Source organism: Aedes albopictus, chromosome 1 (assembly GCF_035046485.1).
Source record: "Aedes albopictus strain Foshan chromosome 1, AalbF5, whole genome shotgun sequence".
Lineage (NCBI taxonomy): Eukaryota > Metazoa > Arthropoda > Insecta > Diptera > Culicidae > Aedes > Aedes albopictus.
Window position 1 is genome coordinate 332,964,620 of NC_085136.1, and position 24,835 is coordinate 332,989,454.

The following is a 24,835-nucleotide window of genomic DNA, read 5'->3' on the forward strand; positions in this document are numbered from 1 at the left end:
CAACTCGCGGATGAACGTGAAGCATGTTCACAACCATGACACGTCGTCGGGTGCCGCCGGTGGTGGTGCTAGTAGGCGAAATAGTCTTCTTCCGCCGATGTTAGATCCAAGTACTTCGGCCTTGGCGGGATCATTTCTTAACGATAGTCTACTGGTTGGAAGTAGCAGTGCACTGGCTGCCGCTGCTTCATTTGCCCAAACTGTGCAATCTAGGGGGTTAATGGACAAAAGATAATAAAATATGATTATTACGGAATGCGACTTTTTCGATGCAATTTTTTCAATCTAGTACTACATTTCATGTCGTCATCTCAAACAGTTCGAATAACATTCTCCTATCTTCCAGCAGTTCTCAACAGAAGACGCTCCAAAGTCTACGCAAATAACCTGGAGCAGAAGTCAGACATGGAGGTAGCCCGGTTCGGGCTTAGTCAACGCAAGGCCAAGAAGTTGCTCTACCGGGGGTTCGAGTACGTCAAAGATCGAGACTTCCCCGACTCGACTAATTGGCGGTGTGCTCTGTTCCGGCGACAAAAATGCCGCGCTCGTGCGATAACCTCTACCATCCAAGGTGTAACCTACGTAAGGCTGACCAACGACCAACACAACCACGATTCACAAATGTATCGCAAGGCCTCGCTACTAATGCCGAGGGACGGGCAGTGAATAGGCGAGAGACCGTTATGTTGAATAAGAATAGACAAATTCCGTTAATCCCTCTAGTACTTACAATATCACGCGGCGATGGACAAATATATTGTTTACTAATCATTTGGATGTTTCAGTAACAACTGAAATTTTAGCTAAGTTCAACAATAATTACACATTGTATATTTATTTGTTGCAGGTTGGAACACGAATACACGGAGTGCTGCTAACCACAAAAGGAAGAACAAGTCCAGATTTGTAGGTAGGTCAATGGAGAGTAACAACTGTTTCAAAATTAAGATCGAATGATCAGATTTTAAAAACTATTTGACGCATTTGGAAGAATATTCTGTCACACACACTTTAACCCAAGCAACAATTTTTAGTCAAATTGACTTGAAGAGGTTCTAAGAGCAATCATAATAATAAAAGGATGTTTTATGATGGTTCTCAAAGCCTCTACAGGACTAATAAGTCATCAACTTGAGACACACTTTTCATTCAACAAACAAATTATATGTACAATCCTGCATATTACTCGCCACATTTTCAAATGCAACGTATGACAGTGACATTCACTTTTACATTATGCATGTGGACGTTTCAACTTTCATTGACAGTAGAACTAATCACGTGATATGGCATATACTGTACGTGTGTCAAATGGAAAATATGTGTAGTCAGATCCTTCAATCTTTCCACTTAGGCAACATTTGACATAAAAACAAGTAAACATATAAGATATTATTGATTATTCAAATTGTCTCTGAGTTCAGAATATTCAAAGTACTAGATCAACCTACTGGATCTAAAACCAATGTGACTTTATAATGTTTTTTTTTTTCGTTTTCCGCCATTCGCAGTACCACATACAAGAATATTGGACCCATCCTGCCATACGGTCAGCTACAGTTTCAGTCAAACGGGTAAAGCCATAGTCACCATCGATGGATACAGGTTCCGCAGATATACAGCACACAAATCGAGAATCTACTGGAGATGCACCAGAGTCAAAACCAAAAAGTGTCGAGCCAGAATTACCACATGTGCCGATAGTTCAAAAATGTTCTACAGCCTTCGGCCTCACACTCATCCGCCGGACATCTAGAAATAAATAAAGCACAGTGATGAAGCTAACTGCCTTGCGAAGCGAGCACTTTGTACAATAAACTGTTTATGAGGCTTGTTTCAAATATATGTCTCGAGCAGGATAGCGACTTGCTATTGACGATAGTCGAAGGCCCGAGCAGTGTTGGATATGAGGATGGAGATGGTCTTCATTAACGTCCAGCGTTGCTCATGGCTATTGGCGACATTAAGTTGTACTAACATTTTTATTTTTAATTCATTATTGCAGGTTTCAATCCATGGGCATTGAATTCTATAAAACGTGCAAGACGTACCAGAGTCGTAAGTAAGTTTACAGCTTATTTCTCCATGATTTAAGCAAAATATATAATTTAAGTAAATAGGGCACAATCGGTGCGGTACTAGATTTGTAGTAGTGAGCTGGATTTTTGTATGGTAGTATGATAAGTCCTCTGTTTTTGCAATAAGATGTTGTAAAAACCCTTGTTAGTATAATTTCTTGCCTAATTTGAGCAACACTATAGGTCACTATGTCGTTGGAGAGACAAGAAATGGAGAATACCATATCGCAGTGTCCCAAAATTCCGCTCAATTAGCATCATATTAGGCAAGAAATTGTTATACCCACGCTGTTTGGACCATTTCATTACATAAACGGAAGTTTTATCAACTCACCATACACAAATCTAGTACTCCATCGATCGTTCCCTATTGAATTGCAGCTTATTCCTTTTTTTTTTTAAATCAAATCCAAATTTAATAACGTATTTCAATTTCATCCATTTCAGAACGCTGCTCGAGAGAATTGGACCCATCCTGTCATACGATCAGTCACGGTTTCAGCCAAATGGGCAAAGTCATAATTACCATCGATGGGTACAGTTTCGGGAGGTCTTTCTCCCAGGGAACGAGAATCTACTGGAAATGCACCAAAGTCATAACCCTAAAGTGTCCTGCCAGGATTACCACGTGCGTAAATAGTTCGAACATAATCCATGGTGTTCGACCTCACAATCATCCGCCGTACGTTTAGGAATGAATCGTTAGATGACTTTGAAAAATAAAGCGCAAGATGTTTGCAGTGCAAAACGTGAATTTTGATCGGCGATCTCCTCTCATCAATCATATCTGACACACTTATATTCAATGTTCGTTTTCCTCAACAGCCGAAATCTCAAGGAAGTACCAGAACCCTCCGGCGGAATCAGATAGCGATAGTGATGACGGTTCTTATCGATCAACGCGCCTGCTATCCCCGTTAGATCTGCGAGTGGTGAGGGGCCGTTCGGGACGTCCAACGTTGCTGATGGGTGGCCACGTTTTCACTCGCAATAACACTCACAAAGATAAAACCTATTGTTTGTGCTCGAAGAGTCGCTCGCTGAAGTGCCGCGCCCGGATAATTACCCTGGACAGTAGTGGAGGTCTGGTTCTCAAGAATCAGATTCATAACCATTCGGCGGGGGGAAATCACTAGTGCAGATGTAAAAATAAAGAATAAAACACTAGATTTTTTGTTTTTTTTTTTTTTTGTTCATATCATTTATACATGCCGTACTAGATTCTTCGATTTCTCACTAACCACCGCCTAATTCTCACCCCTTACAGGAAAAATCGTCGTCAAGGAAAAGTCAACGGAAGAAAAATTCTTTTTCGTCCGCACCGCCGATGGTCGCTATAAAATTCATGCAAATGTCCCTTCATCAAAAATCAAGAAGGAAAAAGCACATCCACAGCAGAAAATGGTTAATACTGGAACCAGACTAATTCGATCTGGAATCATCTTTCCCCTAAACGAAGGAACGGAAGTGGAACAGTTGGAACAACTTGTGAAGAAGGATTCCACAATCAGACAGGAATATGTAAGTGACTGGCAAGCGTGTGGTACTAGATTATGACCATAGATTGATCAGCTTAAAAAAATAGTTTTTAGGTCATATGCCATCAGAGCCGTTTGGCATAATCTCCGATTGCATCTTATACTTTGATTGTTGCGAAACGGGATGATGTCGAACGGCTTTGTGCCAAACGATGTTCCTGTTTACGAAAAAATACAGTCCTAGTACATGATTTCTTTTTTACATTGCAGATTAATGTTCTGAGGCTTAAGCCTAGGGATACGCAAATCGTCCATTACATGCACAACGTTTTCACGGATAATTCACTTATTGACTACAATTACAATAATGGCCATGGCAAACGCGCCATGCGAATGTACGACATATTTTTCAAATGCTTCATGGGTATGCTGGACTAGTTCTATTGTGCTTAGTGAACGTAAGAAGTTAACTAGTTCGATTTTCACCTCTTTGCAGAAGCGTACGAAGCGGAGGAACTTACAGAGTTCGAGCTTGCCTTCCAGCTGACGTCGGCGATCAAGCAAAGCCGAAACCGGATGCGGCAGCGCATGTTTCGCGCTAGGAAAATTGTGAAAGCAAGTTGTGAAAAGAGAAAGGGAACTCCATTTGAGACTTGATGAACTTGATGTCTACCTTAATGATTCAATTATTTACATTTTTAAGATGCTCAGCTTCTTCATTGTTTTTTTTAGTGCTCTTAGCCTTATAATGAGGTTCGGGAATCAGTACTTTCTTTTTATAATGAATTCTAACATGCTTACATTTATTTTCATCCTGAAGACAGGTTTATTTTATTTTGAATAAGTGCTAATGGAATGCAATCACTCTTACCACTACGATACCATACCTCAGAAATACTTTACTTTGTAGAAGTAATGTTTTCATCAGAAAATGTTCGAATCCAACACTCAAGTAAAAATAAAATAAAATTAAAAAAAAAACAAATAAAACAAAATTATCTGTTAACGTGTATTCTTCAGCAGAACAAGCTCCTTGAAACTAAAACTAATTATACCAACTCCTCCCCATTCCAGAACAAGAGTTAGTGATGATAGAAATCTGCTCCGATGAAGCCACTCGGCATGCCTCCGACGATGATGACCAAATCAAAGCAACGTCCTCTGCTAAAGGTAATACAGCAGCAAGGTCACTTCGGTTAGCGGGATTCACGTTTCCTCTGAAACGTGCAGAAGACATCGAACGCTTGGAGAAAGCCGTCGGAACAGATGCATTCATTCGGAAAGAATACGTAATCCTCCGTCGACACAAGTGCGTACGTTTCAGCTTTGAATATTTACTGACAATTTCAGATTCGCTACGTGACATCTCGGGTGGGCGATCATCGCAATATTCCAACGCACATCAGAAGGCTTTTCAGCGATAGATCTCTGGAGAATTACACGTATCATGGGGTTAGCAATCCACAATATCCTCGCAAAGCAATGAAAGACTATGACATCTTCACCAACTGTTTGCTAGGTTAGTTTCCAGGGAATCGCTGAAGTACTAGATTGTAACGATTTGTGTCTTTTCATAACATTTGCAGTTGCATGGGAGGACGATGGCATCACGGCGGATGAACTGCGTACGTCGCTTATCAAGGCAACACAAAAAGCGAAGCAGCATTTATCGTCGGCTCGGTACTACCAACGCTACCGAGAACAGCTACTAGAGAAACGGATAGTCAGCTGGAAGAGCAAAAAGTTTAGTTCCGAGTAGTTGCTAGTCAACTGTGTTTGGTGATAAAATTTCGAAAATGAAATCTTGTAGAAATAAACAATCCATTGTAATTTACCAGTATTCTGGTACTTCATTGATCAAATTTTCGTCAAAATATTTGTTATCGAGTTTATTTATATTAAAATTTCCAATGCCCCTTGTGAGACTTTGCCCAATACTACGACTAAATCAAAAGGTACATATGTATAACTTACAAAACATTGAAATTCTATTATCATTCCATTACCATGTCTCCAGCATCTCAAATTTCTCGTGGCACATGTTCCATCATAGTCTGATTCTATTGTATATCAGTTACTAATTTTCAACAAGTGATTTTCAGAATCATAATAATTTTCAATATTTTCCACCCATTCTAGTACCACTCAAACATCACATGGCCGCCAAGCTCGGCTACACCCAGCGTGGGAAGACGCTGCTGCTGTACAACGGATTCGCCTACGTCAAGGACCGCGAAGCCATCAAAAGCTGCCACTGGAAGTGTTCACTGTACGGGAAGCTGAAGTGCCGTGCCAGGGCCGTCACCAAAACGGCGCTTGACGGCCAGTTGATGATGAAAATCACCAAATCGACCCATAACCACGGCCAAGATGCGTACAAATTTGAACTTTCCACAGTGAATAAACTTTGATTCGGATGTTAATCGGTCGCGTTTTTCTTTGAAAGTGTAGCATAACACCGTGATCGCAGAACTTACCTCATTTTCTGCACATTCGTAGGTCTCTCTGGTGGAGCCTACTTTGGGAAAACCACGCAGGGCTGCCTTATGCTGTGGCACGGCAACTACGGGTATTTCCGCGAGAAGCAGAAGCACAACACCACCAACTGGAAATGTGCCTGCTACACCAAATATCACTGCAAGGCGCGGGCTGTGACTAAGGAAATCGGCGGACAGTACTACTTCCGCATAACCTGTGATGAACATACCCATCCTCCGTATTCAAGCGGCTATTGGCGGGCCAAAAGGAGAAACGAAGTGGCTCCGTTGACGTCGGTGGTGCACTGCAGTGGAAGGTGGTAGTGGCAAAACGGGATACTAGATTATGAGTATCGGAACAATGAGTGTGATAATTATCTGTACATTTTAATAAACAATCAAGGACTGAAAGGTGCAATTGTATTCACTTATAAATAAGTTGATCTAGTACTACAGCCTGAAACGCCAAATGACTAATAATTTCCACACTTTCAGACGTTTCGTACATACTTAACAAACGAGGAGCAACTCAGCTGTGCATCAATGGGTATCCCTTCATCCGTTCAAAAACAACCGAGGATTACCAGTATTGGACCTGCAGAGAATACAAAGCTCTACGGTAACTGAGTAACACCTGTTCTTTAAAACTATGCAAAAATGTACTAACGACATTCATTCATTTGCAGCTGCACGGCTCGGGCCGTTTCGGGTCGTCGAGAACGGAGGAACGATCCTACCGTCAAGCTACGGGGCGTTCATAACCACGTCGTTTTGAAGCGCCGTGATGCGGAAGAAAGTGCAAAAGGTATTGGATGGTCAGCTTCCCTACAGATGGGGGATTTGAGGGTTCAGTGATGGCGGTTTAAATTGGTTATAGATTTAAGACGGAGGCTGCACATGGAGCGAAGTCATGCTTCAAATTTCTCCCCAGATTTCTGAGTTGACCCCGTAGGGGTTTTTTTTTGAAGAGATACTGGCAAATTGCTTGGAAATGTGTTTTTGATTAAATTCTGGAATTTCTTGTAATTCCTTGAAAACTAATGTTCTAGTAAGGACTTTTGCGATTTACTAGGATAAGATTTCTGATGAAATCCTGGAGGGATTCTTCAAGAGTTCCTCATTCTTGTAAGATCATTAAAAAGTGTTTCATCTCGAAATCTTTTGAAATTTCTGGCAGGATTTTCAACATTTTTTTTTAAATCCTTGTCAGTTCCCCTATAAGACCCATGGTGAACATATAGAAATGTTTTTGTTTTTTTTTCAAATAATGCCTTGTAAAACATCTGGACCGTTTTTTATAAGATACTCTTGAGAGTTTCTTCATAGATTGAAACAATGGTATAGATGCCAACTTTTGTTTGATCAGACATTTCATTGAATTGATATTTTATTGAATCTGAAACAAATATGAGAAAAAGATGTAATATTATTCATTTTTGGTTTGTGCCGTAGTTGATCTAGTACATCAGCTTAATTAACCAGATTATGTTTTCTTATACCTTCAGATATTTCATTTACCCTTAATAAACGAGGGGCGACTCAATTATGTGTCAATGGATACCCCTACATCCGCTCCAAAACGACCGAGGAATTCCAGTATTGGTCCTGCAGCCAGTACAAAGTTTTACGGTGAGCACCCTTCATTATTTTCCATGAAATTCAGATCAATTACAACTGATTTCTTCGTAACCTATCGCAGCTGTCCGGCGCGAGCCATTTCCAGCCGCAGAAGGCAGGGCAATACGCCCACGATCAAGCTTCGGGGCACCCACAGTCACGGGATCATTTTGGAGCGCCGCAAACCAGGAGAAAGTGCCAAATTGCTGAAACTGAACGCCATGGAACGCCGGGAGATGGAAATGTTGCCAGAAAAGCGGAAACGATTGTCATCGGGAGCACCACCTCCACCGGTGGAATGTGTTTTGGGAGGCGATAATCTATCCTCGTCGAAGTGAATTCGAATGGTTGAATAGGACAGATCGGTGAAGTACTAGATTTGTAGTAATGAGCTAAATTTTATTATGGTGAGAAGGTCTATTCTCAGTTTCTGCAATGAAATGGGGCTAAAAGCGTGGGTATTATGATTCCTTGCCTAATTTGATGCTGTTTGAGTAAAACTTTGGGCAACAGTGTTGTTGTTTTCTCCATTTCTTGCAACATAAACAACAAAGTTATCCAAAGTTTTGCTCAAACAGCATCAAATTAGGCAAGGAATCATAATACCCATGCTTTTTGCACCATTTCTTTGCAGAAACGGAGAATTGACCTTCTTACCATACAAAAATTCTGCTCATTACTACAAATCTAGTACTACACCGAACGTACCCCATTGTTCGTTCAGTAATTCTAGTACTGCAGTTTGAAATCGTCGTATGTTAGTGGTTGTCGAGATGGAGTTTTGCATAATTTTATTATTTAATAAACTCGAAATCTAATAAGACTTCTTTTTTGCTTATTTTATCAAATTGATCTAGTACTGCAGTTCTAATAATTGAATGTAATCGCTATTTAAATTTGAGATATTTCATTCGTGATTAGCAAACGCGGCAAAACTCAATTATGCGTCGATGGTTATTTGTACACTCGAGCAAAAACAACTGAAGAATTACAATTTTGGACGTGCAATCAGGATAGGGTACTTGGGTAAGCTATCACAGTGTATTAATCTTATAAGAATACATCAACTACATTTTTCCCTAAATTCTGTAGATGTTCTGCACGCGCAACTACCGGTCATGGTAAGAAAGGAGATCGGTCGTCCATCAAACTGCGTGGATTTCACAACCACAAAATTATCCAGGAGCGTCGGAAAGCCGGTGAATGTGCCAAGCTGCGAGAGCAGTGCGCCCGCGAACGGAACGAGGAAGTGTTGCCACGGAAAAGGAAACGGCTGCCTCCGCTACCGTTGAAGTGTGTTCTGGTCACGGACAGTAAGGAGAAGACCTCTGTCGTGAATAAGGAAAGCCATTGAAAACGTTTATTTATTATGATATGTAGTAAAATAAGATCATTCTGTGAAGAGGGGCAAGGTTGCCAGGAACGCAATCTTATAATCATCTGTTTTACTTTTCCCTCAACACCTCAATAACTTAATATTAGTCTTATTAATTCATGTTACAATTCAATGTTTTTATTCATTTTCCATTATGCGATTTGGTTGCAGTTTTTGATTTATATTCGTTTCAGTTGCCTCATAGAATTAGTTTTTTTTTTACAGTGTTCAGAGTTGACAGAAAAAAACTTAACTTTAAACTATGGAATTCAACATTAAGAAAATACGTATGTTTTTCACAGATGCTGTAGTCCAGTACATCAATGGCAAAAAGGGAACATTTCCTCGGTTGAAAATCGGTGGACATTATTTTACGAGGAGGCGTATCTGCAAGACCAGCACCCGGTGGTATTGTGTGAAGGAGCCGGCCCTGAAGTGTAACGTACGTATCACAACCGATTCGTTCGGAACGATAATACGGATAAACAATATTCACAATCATCCACCAGTAGTGGTTGCTACATTCAAAGGGCGACTGCTGACCACACCTTTCGCAGAAAAATCTATTCAGAAGTACGAGATGAATCTTAGAAACTGATGCCGCGCTGCCGTTTCTTTACAAGGGCAAATATACGAATTGCTACTGAACCTACAGGTCATGCGACTTCTTTGTTTCCTCAGTGATAATAGGAGCAGTGAACAACTAAGTCATAGGTGAAGTTTGAATTGAAATAGATCTCATTACCAGCGACCACCCAAAAATCCACTGGAATCCGTCGAGTTCTACAAAATACAGATCGTCAGATTTTTTCTAATAAATAATTTCGATTACTTTTAAGAAACGTCTGGTTTTAAAACAATAGTAACATACATTACATATTTGATTTGTAATAATAAGCAATCTCATCAATTTACTAAATTATCAAAAAGAAAGATTCCGATGAAACTTATGAGTTAACGTTATCTAAGCTTAATTTTGGACCCCCTAAATTATTATAAAATTATAAAAGATGACACGCCAGTGTTTTTCTGGTAACACTCCAGAAGGTTTGCAAATGACAACCATCAGTAACACAGAAGCAATATCTCACAAATGAAATAACTCTTATTTTACAGATAATACAGTTAACGCCATGCGATACATTTGTACCGATAAGGGAGTCCAACAATTGGAATACGAGGGATATCATTTCTGCAAACGAAGGACAAAGAAGCACTGCATCTGTTGGTATTGCACTATGTGGCGTAGGATGAACTGTACGGCACGGGTTACAACAATCACTTCTAATGGAGCAGTATCGCAGTTTTGTGATGATCGCAACGATCCACCGACGGCGGAGTGTGTTAAAATAAGCCACAAGCGCAAGCGCAAAACTTAGTACATCTATCACGATTGTTATCTGATTTACCATATGCTCGAAACAGGATCCTCAAATCAAAAATTACCAGTTGAAGGTTCTTGAATGTGATAGGTATTAGCTGTATTGACGCCATGTTTTTTTAATATAAGATCTCCAATAACCAGAAAGAATTAGATCTAAATACTACTTTACAACCTTGATAAAAGTAGAAATGATGCAAAAATCTTGTCTGAAAGAAAAATATTAAGTATTAAATATTAAGTATTATACAATTGCTACAATTAATTCTTAATTTTTTTTTATGTTCGTTGAAACCACCTCATTCTGTATTTTGATTTTTGTCGTTATATTTCAGTACTCGAAAATAAACAAAAAAATAAATTTGGCAGCTCTGAAAATATACTGCCAGCAAAATATCATGGTTTAACATTAGAAAATTTGCTAGTTTTGTTCCATATTTCTCAACCCAAAATTTAGATTTTTTAGGTGTCGTTATGAATGAATTTTATCGCTGAAAAAATATTTTCAGGGCTGCCAGATTTTTTTTTAGTTTTGCACAAAAGTGACATGAAACAATATGTAACTGTCGTATTTTATTACTATATATGATCGTAGATTGGTTTTATTTATCTAACGCTCCCAACGTATTTTTAGACATTTCATTCGTCATGAGCTGCCGCGGGAAAACTCAACTTAGCGTAAACGGTCACCTCTACACTTGTGACAAGACAACCGATGACGCCATGTACTGGTGTTGCAATCAGCGCCGTGTTCTTGGGTAAAAATTTCTGAACTGTCCAAAGTAACATCATTATTTCTGTTGATATATTTCCATCGTTCTAGCTGCACAGCTCGTGCTAATACTGGACGTAGGAAGCAGGGAGAACCGCCAACTATTAAACTGCGCGGCTTTCACAATCATGGAATCATTGCAGAACGCCGTCGACCCGGGGAATATGCCAGACTGAAGGAACAGTACGATCGCGAACGGAAAGTGTTGCCAGATGTAGAGCCTCGTCGCCCTGCCCTTTTCAGAACGAAAAAGAAGCAAAACTGAATCAATTTTCTGTACACTATCTTGATGTTCTAGTACTACAGTTGTGACTGTGACTATGTTTCAAGATGCCCAGGTCATTAATACATGTACACTGACTAATTTATGATCTTTTTTCTTGTGATGTGCGCCTTATATCAACCAAACCAAAACATTATCTAATGAGGTATCATAAACTTTGCAGATATTTCATTCGTCATAAGTGCACGTGGTAAAACTCAGCTGAACGTTAACGGATATCTCTACACGCGTGGCAAACTTCACGGCGACTTTCAGTACTGGTCATGTAATCAATACAGGGTTTTAAGGTAAGAACCATCCATAGTTAAGCTTACATAGCAAAATTTCCACCATTCCATCTTCATCCCCAGTTGCACAGCTCGTGCTTCGACGGTCCGCTGCAAACAGGGCGAGAAACCAACCATAAAACTGCGTGGTTTCCACAACCATCCGATTATAGTGGACAGACGTCGGCCCGGAGAGTGCGCAAGGTTGAAAGAGCTGTACGCTTCGACGAGGCAAATGTTGCCAGACAAGAAGAAAAATCAGCAGCTCCCCAAGCAGCAGGAGCCACTGCCGCCGATCGAACAATGTTTTGTGAAGGAAGAAAAATGATGCACGCGTTGCCGTGTGTGAGAATGGAGGCTGTAAAAGGATTAGTGTAAAGTTTGATCAAGTACTGCATGTGAAGCAGTCTGACATAAGTCATAACATTTGAATAATTTTTACTGAAACACAAACTATCATTCACGAAAGCTCTCAGAATTCCACGGTTTGTTATAATGTAGCAGTTGAAAACAAGATTCCACAATTAAGCTTCGAAATTCTCCAATTGGAGCTTCAGTTATCCTAGTGAACAAGATTTCGGAATGCAGTAACAGACAAAACACCCTTCTATTGTTTATTAAGTGTTAAAAGAACATTCATTTAATGAAAGGCTGGTCAAGTGCTACTGGGTACATAGAGCCCACAAAAAAAGTTTTGAAATAAAACAGCAAAACAATTGTAACGATACATGAAGTTTGTATGGACAAGAAGAACTTGTAATATAGTCAACGGAAGCAGAGCCACCAACCCACAGAAGTCTGCCGAACAATCATTCACCACAATATCCCTTCTTCAATAACAGTTGTTCTAGTCTACAGTCAATGTCTCTTTAGGCGTTAGACAAATATTTAGAGAATGATCTTCAACTTCTCTAAAACCCCCTTCCCTTTTCAGAAACCATGGCACACCGAGCATCGCAACTCAAGATCACCCTGCGTCAACTGCAACGGGATCAGACCACCGACGATCGCCAACCCGTTTGGAAAGGATCCGCCAGGTGCAGCGGTTAATCCGACAGCTGGATAGTCAATTCCGCCAGATGTCCGACCAGGACTTGAAAAGGCCCGTAAGAGTTAACGGGTTTGCGTTTCCCCTGTTCTGCGAAGAGGATATCGAGCGACTTGAACTGATGGTGCAGCTAAATCCGAGCATTCGCGAGCAGTTTGTATGTGTCCTATAGACGGAATCGAGGGGGAGTGAAGTACTAGAATGTTTACGTCTTTTCTAGGTTAATTATCTGTGCAAGCGGAAATTATTTAACGATACGGTCGAGGAATGTTTTGGAAACTTCTTCATCAATGAGGCCATGTCTTCACGGATTGTATGGTCGGTTTGTATAGGATTTGCTTCTTTCAGTGAAATATTTAGGTATTCAACCCAGTTTTATTTTGCGCTAGATGCATGGAGTTCCCACGGAGTGTCGATGCAGCTGATTCATAGTGAGTTGAAGTAAGCTGTCTTCAAGATTGGGCGCAAGCGGTATTCGAACAAGTGTGCCAGAAAAAATCAATTTTTGAAAGAACGTATGATTTGGAATGATTCACCATGTCCGAAGGAACCCATAGTGTACCAAGCCAGAAAAAAAAAATACTGTTTCCTTCATCGTCTAGTATCTGATTCCGACGACATATTTAGCATATCTAATGAAATCTCCATATATAACTGGTCCTTTCGTGAAGAAACGATTGTTCTCTGAAATGGAATATTAATGAAACAAATATTAAAATTTTATTTTATTCTGATACAATCAAAAGTATTCTTTAACAATAAAGAAAAATAAGAACTATTAAAAATAAGGTCACTCATATTGTTTCAAATTATTATATATTTTATTCTAGACAAGACGACCCAACCTACAATGTTGCCCATCGTAGGGCAGTGGTATGAAACCAGTTTTACGTTCATCAAAAGTCTCCGAGGCAAGCTGTTACTGGATCTACAGGGCTACACACTGAGACAGATAAGAATTGGCAAACAAATTACATGGTGGTACTGCTCAAAGAAAACCTGCCCAGCACGTGCCGCTACCTTCGGTGATAGGTACATCAAATTCGAGGAGTTATATCACAATCATCCGATGAAAACGGCACCCAAAGAATGGATTCCTCTAGTGCCCTCCAATTTATCTTTTCTACCAAGTACGAGAAACAAAGTCAAAAACAGGAAAACGAAGAAAAATCCCATTGGGCTCTTGTCATGTTCAAAGAAAATCAAACATGCACGCAATTAAAAAGTATACACAGACTTTATAAGGAAGCATCCAGCCATCAAACGTGGTGGTCTTGTATAAACGAAACCTCAAAAGCTTGACTGATGATTCATCTGTTTGATTTGTCTGTTCCAAAATCCAGTTTTAGTTCTACATAGTAACACCAGTGACTTTGCAAACCAAATACTCGATCTACAAGGATACAGACTGTATAGGAAGAAAACGTCCAGCCACCTAACTTGGTGGTATTACTATCGCCACTATCAATGAAACGAACATCAAATTTAGAGTGGTACATCCGATAGGGAAGACATCGAAATCGTTTATTTCGTTTAGTCCCGAAAATATTGCCAGAGTGACAAAAAAGTATTCAAAACTTGGTTATGATTTCGGCTGATCAAATAATCACCATCCTTGAATTGGAAGACTGAGTAGTGTCATGAATGGCGAGATAACCGAAAACACATCAAAATCTAGATTCTTCAAACGGCTAAAAACTCATCATTGCTGATCTTGTTATGACTGATTTTTTTTGTATAATCTAGTAGCTCATTTCAAAAATTCATTTGGTATATCTGACAAAATCTCAACACCTATCTGGTGTTTCATAATGTGACTCAGTAGACTATACACTAGCCGTTCTCTAAGTCTTGAGGAAAGACGTACAGTCGTCAAGCTTCCTTCAGACGTACTAGGATGTTATTTTGTTCGTAGTTTAAGCTTTATGTGCAATAGGAGACAATCAGTGAAGTACTAGATTTGTAGTAATGAGCTGAATTTTTGTATGGTGAAAAGGCGAATTATCTGTTTCTGCAATTACATGGTCCAAAAAGCGTGGGTATTGTGATTTCTTGCCTAATTTGATGCTGTTTGAGCAAAACTTCGGGTAACAGTGTTGTTGTTTTCTCCATTTCTTGCAACTTAAACAATCCAGTTACCCAAAGTTTTGCTCAAACAACATCAAGTAAGGCAAGGAATCATAATACCCACGCTGAATACAAAAGTTCAGCTCATTACTACAAATCTAGTTCTACATCGACTGTGCCCCATTGAAAATCAAAAGTGATATTCAAAGAAAATCAGGCAAGATAGGAATATTTGCCATTACGTTATTCATAAGATTTGGAATTATTTCTATTTTTCTATATATGTCGTAATAAATGTTGATAATGCCCATCGTAGACCAGTGGTTCGAATCAATTCTTATATTTACGACGCGTTGTCGAAGCAAGCTGTATCAGTAATGAACTAGCAAACGAATAACTTAGTGGTACTACTCAAACCAAACCTATCCGGTATTGACATAGAAGAATCATAGTGGCAAAGATATCAAATATGCTGTGCCAATCGACTAATCATCCATGAGACTTAGTCTAACTTAGAATTTTACCGCCGTAGGAATCGTAGGACATTGAAGTTTTCATTTTACAAGTATATTCTATGAACTTCCTTTTTGACCAACAGATGTGACATTTCGGCAGTGAAAAACACAGAACGCGAAGAAATTCCATACCTAGCGATTTGAACCAAGTGCATTTGCGGATTGAACGAGTGACGTCGGTCTTAGGTATTTTTTATTGAAACTAATGTGCACTACTTCCAACAGCTTTCGATGAAATGTTCAACGCATATAAACGGCAGCGGAAGTCAAATATGCTATTTCAGAAACCAATTATTTAACAAATTCACAATACAGCTTTTTCATGTCGTAAAATAGAAAATAATCCACAGGGATTGCCGTTGGTATCCACGCTGACTGAAAAGCAGCAACCCACAAGGAACCCAGAATCGGATATAATGAAAGTTGCGCTCGACAAGCTGTCACAATAACAATGGAACGCACATGCTTTGATAAGTTGGTTAAAAGCAGACTTATTTGGGAAGACTACAAAACAACGAGCATCTTATCAAGGAAGGATCGTATTTTCATAGCTCATCTGACTATCGACGAATTTGTCGATAAGTTTGGCGGATTGACGAGACAGAAATTAGCCCGTTGAGCCGAGTAGGGAAAACATGTTGCCAACATAGTAATTTTGCGCGCTTTGAGGTACAAACATGAATACGTTTTCAAAACATCCTAACTACTTTTGAAAACAAAAAACAAATCTTCTACCACGATAACTTAGCGCTTCATAAATGTCTTTTATAATTAATCAATTCAACAATTGCCACTCTCTTTTTTTCTGTAATCCTAATTATCGGTATCGCGATGTTTTGAAATGTTATTCTTGATTTCAGTCGTCCTCCGCGCACGTCGATCTTGTTATTTATTTATTTTTATCTTTAAATTTTGTAAGAGGAAAACGTTCTCAAAAAGGCACAAAACCTCTTAATCTTTTCAAAATACATTATAAACAATTTTTAAAACTAAATAAAGCCTCCGGAAATAATCCATAGCCGAGCCGAAATCTTGATAAGAACTTGACAGGGAGGGTCCATGATCCGAGGTACTCAGTGTGGTCGATCGTGTTGTTTTTGTTTTTAACCGTTTTGTTTTGTTTACATTTCAGCACGTCGGGTACAAATCAGCATCGTATCACGTCGAAAAAGGGAAGAGGATCAAAAATCAAACTCGGACGCATATCCAAAGGATGTACTGCTGCGCCACCTCTGCCCCACGCCCGATACCTGGGAAAGACGCGCAGCCACCAGCAAGTTCAGCTCAGCCTTTAGCCGGTGTCATCACAACAGTTGTAGGTAAGAAATATATGATCGATTGTGGAAAGGATGTTTGTAAACAAAGTCTCTTTTCGTATAATTGTAGTGATAGCGCACCAGAAGACAAGGAACTGATTCCATCACGGCGAGTTCGACAACTTCCAAAAACGGTGGAAAGCAAATACAGTGCCATTTGTTTACACATAATCACCAAATTGGAACGAGTGACCGACTTATTAGAATTTACGGAATGAATGCCTGGTGCTGCGAAACGCTACCGGCTATCACCTCGTAGCTATCGATTTCAGCTGCAAGTATCCAATGCAAAGATCTTCTTTTCGCAAAGTTAACTGGATTTCACATTCGTGTTAAGGTAGTGTGTCTCAATGCGGTACTTGAACTGGAAAAAATCTTGTTGGCATTGCTGAACGAAGAAATAATTAAAGGTAGGTGAATGTGTTACTTATTATTTTTCCGGTGTGATTATTTTGGTATGAACTGCAAACATTCTAGAGCAACATTTAATAACACAGCGTCTGGCAACATTGTGGGCAAATGGAGAAATTTTGTGTACTTTTCGTTATAACTTAGTCGATTTTGTACCAGATACTTGGCCTTTTTATATAGGATACGTTCAGTATTTGGCCATGTGGTGTGAAATTGATTGAGCTCTAAGTGTACGACGTTACGACACTATAGTGGAAAGTGCCCATAGTAGGTTCCACTGCCTAAATGACTCTACACCCCTAGTTATGGTAAATCTTTTGCTGCTGAACAGATTCTAACTTATTTGCACAAGAAAATAGCACTATTTAAAAAGGAATGTCTTCCCTCCTCTTCAGTAATGTTAAACAATTGAAGTTGAGTTTCGTGTTCAAAAGGAAATGTCTAACAAATCTCTTGACTGATTCCTAGCAGAAACTTTCCGCAGCGACTGCCATTAGAATTAGCATTTCTTCGCAACTGCATACTGAGATCGAATAAAAACAGTTTATTCCTTCTGAACTGCAAAATGCCTTGAAAGCAATATAAAAATATTTGTTTGCAAATAATTCATCTTTTTAGAGTCCTCAAATGTTATAAGTTCTCTTTCATCTTGTTGTGCAAAGGTATTGTCCATTTGAAACCCAGCGTTTGAAATTTCATTCGCATTGTTCACGTCGGGCCTTACGACAAATTTTTGCACATTTCAAATTTTTAGGGAAATCGGTTTTTCTTCATAAAGATCCAGGAAATCGTGCGGAATGTCGATTGCATTTGTGAGAAAATTCTAGCCCAGCTGTTTGGAGACGAAGCTATTTTAAAATTGATGAGATGGTTTCTTTCATATCTATTTCTATTTGTTAATTTGTATTTTTATGTATTTATGGGAGGAGGGTAATTGAAATGGTATTAAATATGTTATATTGGAGACAGGAGTCATGGTCACCAGGCTCAAATGGCGGAAACATCTTCCACAAGCATCACAGTTATTTGATTGCGGTGGTTGTGATTAGATCAGCTCTAGCAGTCTGAATGTTTGACGCACCCTTTGAGAACAAATCACCAGACGGAAATTACAGTACTTATTGAGATCCTTCTCTGCCGATGACCATTTCGGATGTATATACCGTGTGACAGGCACGAAGATACTCTATGCCAAGGAAGTCAAGGAAAGCTCCATTACGATAAAATCCTGGGCCAACCGGGAATCGAACCCGTCACATTATGGTCTTGCTGATTACCTGGCCTGGAATGAACTGAAAAAAAAAAAATGTTCTTAGGTAATCTAGTACCTCATTTCGACAATATATTTGGTATATCTGACAGAAACTCATTATCTACCTGGTCCTTTCATAATGTAACTCTGGAAACTATACACTAGACGATCTATAAGTCTCGAGGAAAGGCGTACTAGAATGTTATTCTGTTCGTAGCTTAGACTTTTTTGCAAGTGAAAATTAAAACTGAAAAATACTGAAAATCAGAAAAGATAGCAATATTTAACATTACGTCATTCATATTGTTCCATTTTTTTTTATTCCAGACATGCCGACTTAATTCTGGCCTTCGATCATGCCCAACGACATACCACGCGTCGCCGAGGCAAGCTGTTACCCGATCTACATGGATGTGTTCACTGTGTCAGTATAGAACTGGCGAACGAATAACTTGGTAGTCCTGTTAGAACAAAACCTACCCGGCACCTTATATCATAACTATCTAAAACGTTGACTCCTCTAGTACCTATCGCTTTTTTTCTGTCTAGTTCAAACAAGATTACTAACGAAAAAACGGCACAACCTACAAACATTGAAAGCTGTTTAGTTGATCATTATATTTTATAAAGAATAATCAAAATATTGAGAATTATTTTATAGTACATCATTTGCATGCATTTGCATGCATTTGCATTTATAAGATGTTTTGTTTTGTATTTATAAGAAAGTTTTTTCTATCAATTCCAGACATACAAACCCCATTCCAGTCTGCGACAGCGCCTATCGTAGGCCAGTGGTACGAAACCGTGTTGACATTTGCCACGAGTGCCAAAGGCAATAAAGTACTCGATCTACACGGTTACAGGCTCTGTAAGAAGAAAACAACCAAAAACCTTACTTGGTGGTCTTGTATACACAAAAAGTGCAAGGCACGTTCCGCGACAATCGGTGAAAGGTACATAAAATTTGGCGAGCTGTACCACGACCATCCCATAAGAAAGAGTTCCAAGTCGTGGATTCCTTTGGTCCCAATTGACTTATCCCGTCTACCGAATGCGACGAAGATTGCCAAGGTGACGAAAAAGCCTTCGAAACATCGTTAGATTTTTGGCCGACCATCTGTTAAATTGTCCCAATCAAGTTCTTGAACACCATTTTGATATCATGTCGAATTCACCAATGGAGAGGCAGTGGAAAAGACATCGAAACTAGATTCTATACCGTTTAGTTCATCGTTATTGAATAAATAATATACTTTCATAATCCATTACCTCATTTATACAACTTATCTGGCTTCTGGTATATCTAACCGAATTTAAATATCGACCTGGTCCTTTCATCTTTGTGGGCCTTGTATTGACTGAGGTTATAAAATATTTTTTATAATCTTCTTACGATACATCTAAAAAACTCGCTGATTTCTTCATAATAAGCTCCCGAAGATTATACAGAACACGTTCGACTGATTATGGATAATATCCATGCGCATTTGTCCAACTTAGAATTCCTTCCCTTCCTCCGTAGGAACCCTTGAAAGTAACCTTGGAGCTTCGCATATCCCTAGCTATAGTACGACACCTTCCGCCACCTTTGTCCACAGGCCGGTTGACCAAATTCCGGAACCCATCGAGGTGCGTCGTGCACCTTCCACCTCCAGTGCGATCAAATTCATTCGCAGTCAGAAAAAGAATGCCCAACTGGTGTACAAGGGTTTCCTGTACAATCGGAAATTGACCCAGCAAAATGGCAATACCACGTGGCGGTGCATCGATGTTACGAAGTTACGCTGCAAAGCGATTTGCGTTATCAAATTCAACAAATTGATACGTGCCAAACGGCAGCATGCTCATGAGAACCATGAGAGTAAGATCAGGAATCGACCGCTGTACGACTATCCGGAAGATTTGGAAGAATATCTGGACATCTACTCTAGGGATCCCATTTCAGCGTCGCAAAAGCTGGACGTCATCGACGATGGAACCGATTATAAGCTGGTCGTTCGGAATACCATCGAAGAAGTCGTGCATGAAGCACCTGGGAGTCATATAGGAGACATGATGGCGAGTGGGACGGATACGTTCTATGCGACACCTCAGTAACACATTCTAGTACTACAATTGAAACTAAATCGTAATAATAAAGCTTGTACAAAGTCTGCGTGTAGATGAAATTTTTCTGAAAAGTAGAGAAGAACATATAATAAGAAATTGACTAGAGCTTAACGAATGTCCATTTCAGATGAGCTATCATCTTCGACGAAGATGATCTTCAAAGATGACGAATGCGTAGGTTCGTCGGATCGAGTGTACACATTCCTCACCAGTCGTAAGGGAGGCATCCATTTGGTTCACGACAGGTATATCTATCGATCGAACCTACGGCGATGCGGCCGTAACAAAGACATCATCTACTGGGAATGTGTGCACAATCGAGCGGAAAAATGTCGCGGGCAACTGAAAAGCGTGGGCGATCAACTGCACATTTCAAACTCGAATAGTAAGTGATGATTGTGTCGATTTATAAAATGTTCATAGTCTACTAATATGTTTTGTTTTCCTCTAGTACAACACAATCATGAACCGGACACAATAAAGATAGCAACGGCCATGGCTTCCGGGCACATCTCTTACAGAACGTTATCATCACTCGGAACCGTATATTCCACAATTACGATATGTGATTCGGTTTAAAAAAAACAATAAAATATGTTTTCTTTTAAAAATGTTTTCACCTCATTTTACTTAATTTTATTTCAACTATTCAAAAACAAAGTTACAATCGATGAATGTATTTTTTTCTTCTAGATTTCAAAATTGAGTGTACGGCGGTACAATTCGTCCGAAGTAGGAAGGGCAAACCCCTATTGTTGTACAAAGGCCATCAGTACACGTTGAACCGTCGACGGAAACAGCTGGGCTACTGGGAGTGCGTTCACAGGCGTTCGAAGCTGAAAAGTTGTCCCTCTCGGATAACGACGGACAACGTTCAGATTAAGCGTGTCAAGGGCGAACACGACCACATGCCCACGGAGATGATAGAATATCTATTGGATGACTGCAATGCATTCCTGAAAGTAGCGCCACCAGAATAAAAGTTGCATTTTTGAAATGTTCGTTTCTCTGTTTGATTTAGTTAAATTAAATAAATCTCAGTGTGTGCTACCAGACCTAGATCACATCGATTGAGACCGTTGAATTTTTAAAATTTTCACATTTGATCTTTATAGTTCTCATTGAACGTCTGGTGGAGCCTGAACTAATCAAAGAGGAACCAAACAAGTTGCTGTTTGTTCACAGTCTTTGATGACGCAAACTTCTAATCTACGAACGATATGTTTTCTTCTCCAACAAACGGGTCGAGGCGACGAACACCACCTACTGGCGATGTACGTTTTCCAGCAATCGGAAAGGCCCAAACCGCTGCTCGGTGCGATGCATTACTAGAGACAATCGCGTTATAAACTTTCACGGACTGCATAATCATTCGGAAGAAATGTCCAAACTGCATGGAAGGAATGTCTTCGATCAGAACAGTGTGTATGATCCATGAATACATAATAAAACATGTTGAAATGAAAATATGCCTTTACTGTAGTACTAGACCGATATTACGTTAAATGCAGAATGTCGTGTCCGACAACAGTATTTATGATGAATGAGTTTCAATAAAACATATTGAAAAATCGATCGTCTTTCATTCCAGTACTAGCATAGCATAGCATAGCATGAATACTTGCACAAATCTTGGATGGAGTTGCAAAGTTGAATATATCCATTGACATTGCTGATGTCGCTACTATCTACAATGTCATAGATTCACTCAGCTCCACACACCTGGCCAAGTCCTTGCAAGCATTTATAAATCCCTTCATCAACTTCGAAAGAGCCCAGAACTGAAGCATCTTCCAATAGATGAAAGGATGTTGAAAATAGCGAATTTTCAACTTATATGCAGTTATATAGCAAATATGTACTGAAGTAAAAGTATTTATAAATAAATAATATTGGAAAGAGCTCACCAATTGTTGTGTGGTGTTTGTGGTTCAATGCCAATCATCTAATTGTCTTGATTAATGTTCTACTCTGCAAAGAACAACACAATACTCGTCTTTCATTCCAGTACTAGAGTATTAAAAATCATTTCAACAATACTAACAGAATATGTTTGTTTACTTATTTGTGGCGTTTTAAGGTGCTTACTCGCAGGAGCTGAAGTTCATCAAAAGCCCATGGTCTACGCCGTGTCTGGTGATCAATGACTTCCTGTACAACTGTCACAGTACTAGAGGGAACAAGGTGTACTGGCGGTGCCACAACTACTCTCGAAAGAAGAAGGAAGAACGATGCAGGGCTAGATGCGTGATTGTGAATGGTAGGCTGAGCGCTCTCACAGGAACGCAGCACAACCACGATCCACACACGGAGAAAATAGCCAAGATTAGTCGACGTAACAATATGGTTGATGAAGTACTAGATGCAGCCAGGGCGGATCCACCGCCGAGCTATCTCACTAGTGGGCTTTACAGTTCAAGCTTTTTATCCGGAGGTTCTACTTTGCTGGACAGCGGCTCCCCGGAGATCGGTTTGATCAAGATCGACGTATTGCCTAAATTAGAAGACTACGGCTTGCCAGTTGAACTGTAAACATGTATTTTTAAGCTGAATTTTTACCTCTGAATCGCAATAATAAATTATCAATGTTCGTGAAGCAATACAAACCAACATATTTTCGTTGATTATTTAAATTTTCATCGTTTGATTCTAGTACTGATAAATCCATTATTTCTTTGTACAGTTTTAGATTTCACCCCTGATGATGCCGCCGAGTGTCGGACCTTCATAAGAAGCCAGCGTGGGGCTCCCCTGTTGGCCCTTGACAATTTTATCTACCGGTGTGAACGGGTTCGAAAAACGCGCTCCTATTGGTTGTGCATCCGTTACAAGAGCTCCAAGTGCAATGGTCGCGTAATCTGCCAAGGCAATAAGATTCTTAAACTGACAAATCACTGCCACGCGAACGACGAGCAGCGCATCAACTCGTCGATTCTTGAGGAAACGGATCTGTCCAGCATCAATCTGCAAGCGTGGTACAAGCAGACCATGATGCACAAGAAGCATGAGTCGAAGCGAAAATAAAAAATTATACATTCTATTACTTCAATACCTACATCGCTGATTATGATTGATATGTCCCAAACCCATGCTTTCTATTCTATTACTTCGCTTATGAAACTAATGAAAACTTTTCTCGTTGTAGCTTACATAACGACTACTACCACCACATCTAGTACTACACTAGTCGAAAGCCAGAGTGGAGTGCAGAGTGTCTACTATCGGAACGATTTGCGGGACCAGTTGTATCCGGAAGCCGTGCAATACATCCGAAGCCGCCGTGGGCACCCGCTGCTAGTGTTCCGAGGGTACAAATTTCGCCGGAATGGCGGCTGCAAGGAGAAGGGCTACTGGCGCTGTGCTTCTTTTTGCAAGTGCCCTGGAAGGGTTACTACCGTCGATGGGACCATCGTTAAGTACCACGTACACAATCATGAACCGCCTTTCAAAGAATCCGCCGAGTTGTTCTAGGATTGAGGGAGGCACCATTTCGATCAAATGTATCATAATGAATGATTGTGATGAACCCCAGAATAAATGTCCTTTAGAATATTTTATAGACCATGATAATTTTGATATCAGAGCAGAAGTTAGAATCAGTTGAGTAAATTGCGTCTTCTGTTCCTATTTATAGAATGGGATCATCAAGGTTTCCGGGCGTTGGAGAAACAGGTGTTCCTTGCCCACGACATTGCCAACAGTTAGATGGCCAGCGAGCAAATCAGTTACTGCCAGAGCCAGCGTGAAAGGCCTTTGCTTATATTTCTGGGCTACCGGTTCCGTCGAGAGATGGTGAAACAATACAAAACCTACTGGAGATGTCTGGTGGACAAATGTCCCGGACGGATGATAACAATGCTTCCAGGGGATACGGTAATGCGCTATCGGATACATAATCACCCGTCCAGTTTCTAAGAAATATGATCAAATAAAATCCGATTGTTTGAAAATATACAAATGTTGATGTTTCATTACAATTTTGAGTGTGGTACTAGAATACGATCACAATCAACTTATGATCTCTTTTGATTTTCTTTAAGCTGCTGGATTGGATTTCATTTTCAGTCAACGAGGACATCCTCTGCTGGTTGTCGATAACTTCCTATATGAAAAAATCGAGGGCATTACTGGCGCTGTATTCGGTGAGCTAGTACTATATTTTGACACACATTTTCGTTGATCCTTGAATAAAATGTTAACATTTTATAGATGTACCAAGTTCAAGTGTCGCAGTCGACTGATTGTGAAGCCTGGTCAGAAACCTGCTCGTATTGAAGATCACTCGCATGGGCCGGAAACGGAGAAGATTAGTTGGGGCCGGACGGTGATGGAGAACGTGAAATCTCATGAGCAGGGGGATATCGTTTTTCGAATGCGACAACCGCAC

At 39.9% G+C, this 24,835-nt stretch overlaps 1 protein-coding gene and 1 non-coding gene across 2 annotated transcripts; both read left to right on the plus strand.

Moving 5' to 3' along the window:
* The first annotated feature begins 243 nt into the window (after positions 1 to 243).
* Positions 244 to 7,530, plus strand: LOC109404138 (uncharacterized). Its single transcript, XR_009996736.1, has 8 exons — positions 244 to 910; positions 1,512 to 2,062; positions 2,526 to 3,599; positions 3,827 to 3,980; positions 4,053 to 4,845; positions 4,907 to 5,075; positions 5,143 to 6,652; positions 6,720 to 7,530. It is a non-coding gene; the product is annotated as an uncharacterized LOC109404138 (transcript).
* Positions 7,531 to 12,806: 5,276 nt separating this feature from the next.
* LOC109404171 (uncharacterized) lies at positions 12,807 to 20,494 on the plus strand. Its single transcript, XM_062842329.1, has 4 exons — positions 12,807 to 12,932; positions 16,490 to 16,676; positions 19,164 to 19,292; positions 19,862 to 20,494. Exons 1-4 carry the CDS (start codon positions 12,807 to 12,809, stop codon positions 20,434 to 20,436), a joined length of 1,017 nt encoding a protein of 338 aa, XP_062698313.1. The 3' UTR covers positions 20,437 to 20,494.
* Positions 20,495 to 24,835: the final 4,341 nt, after the last annotated feature.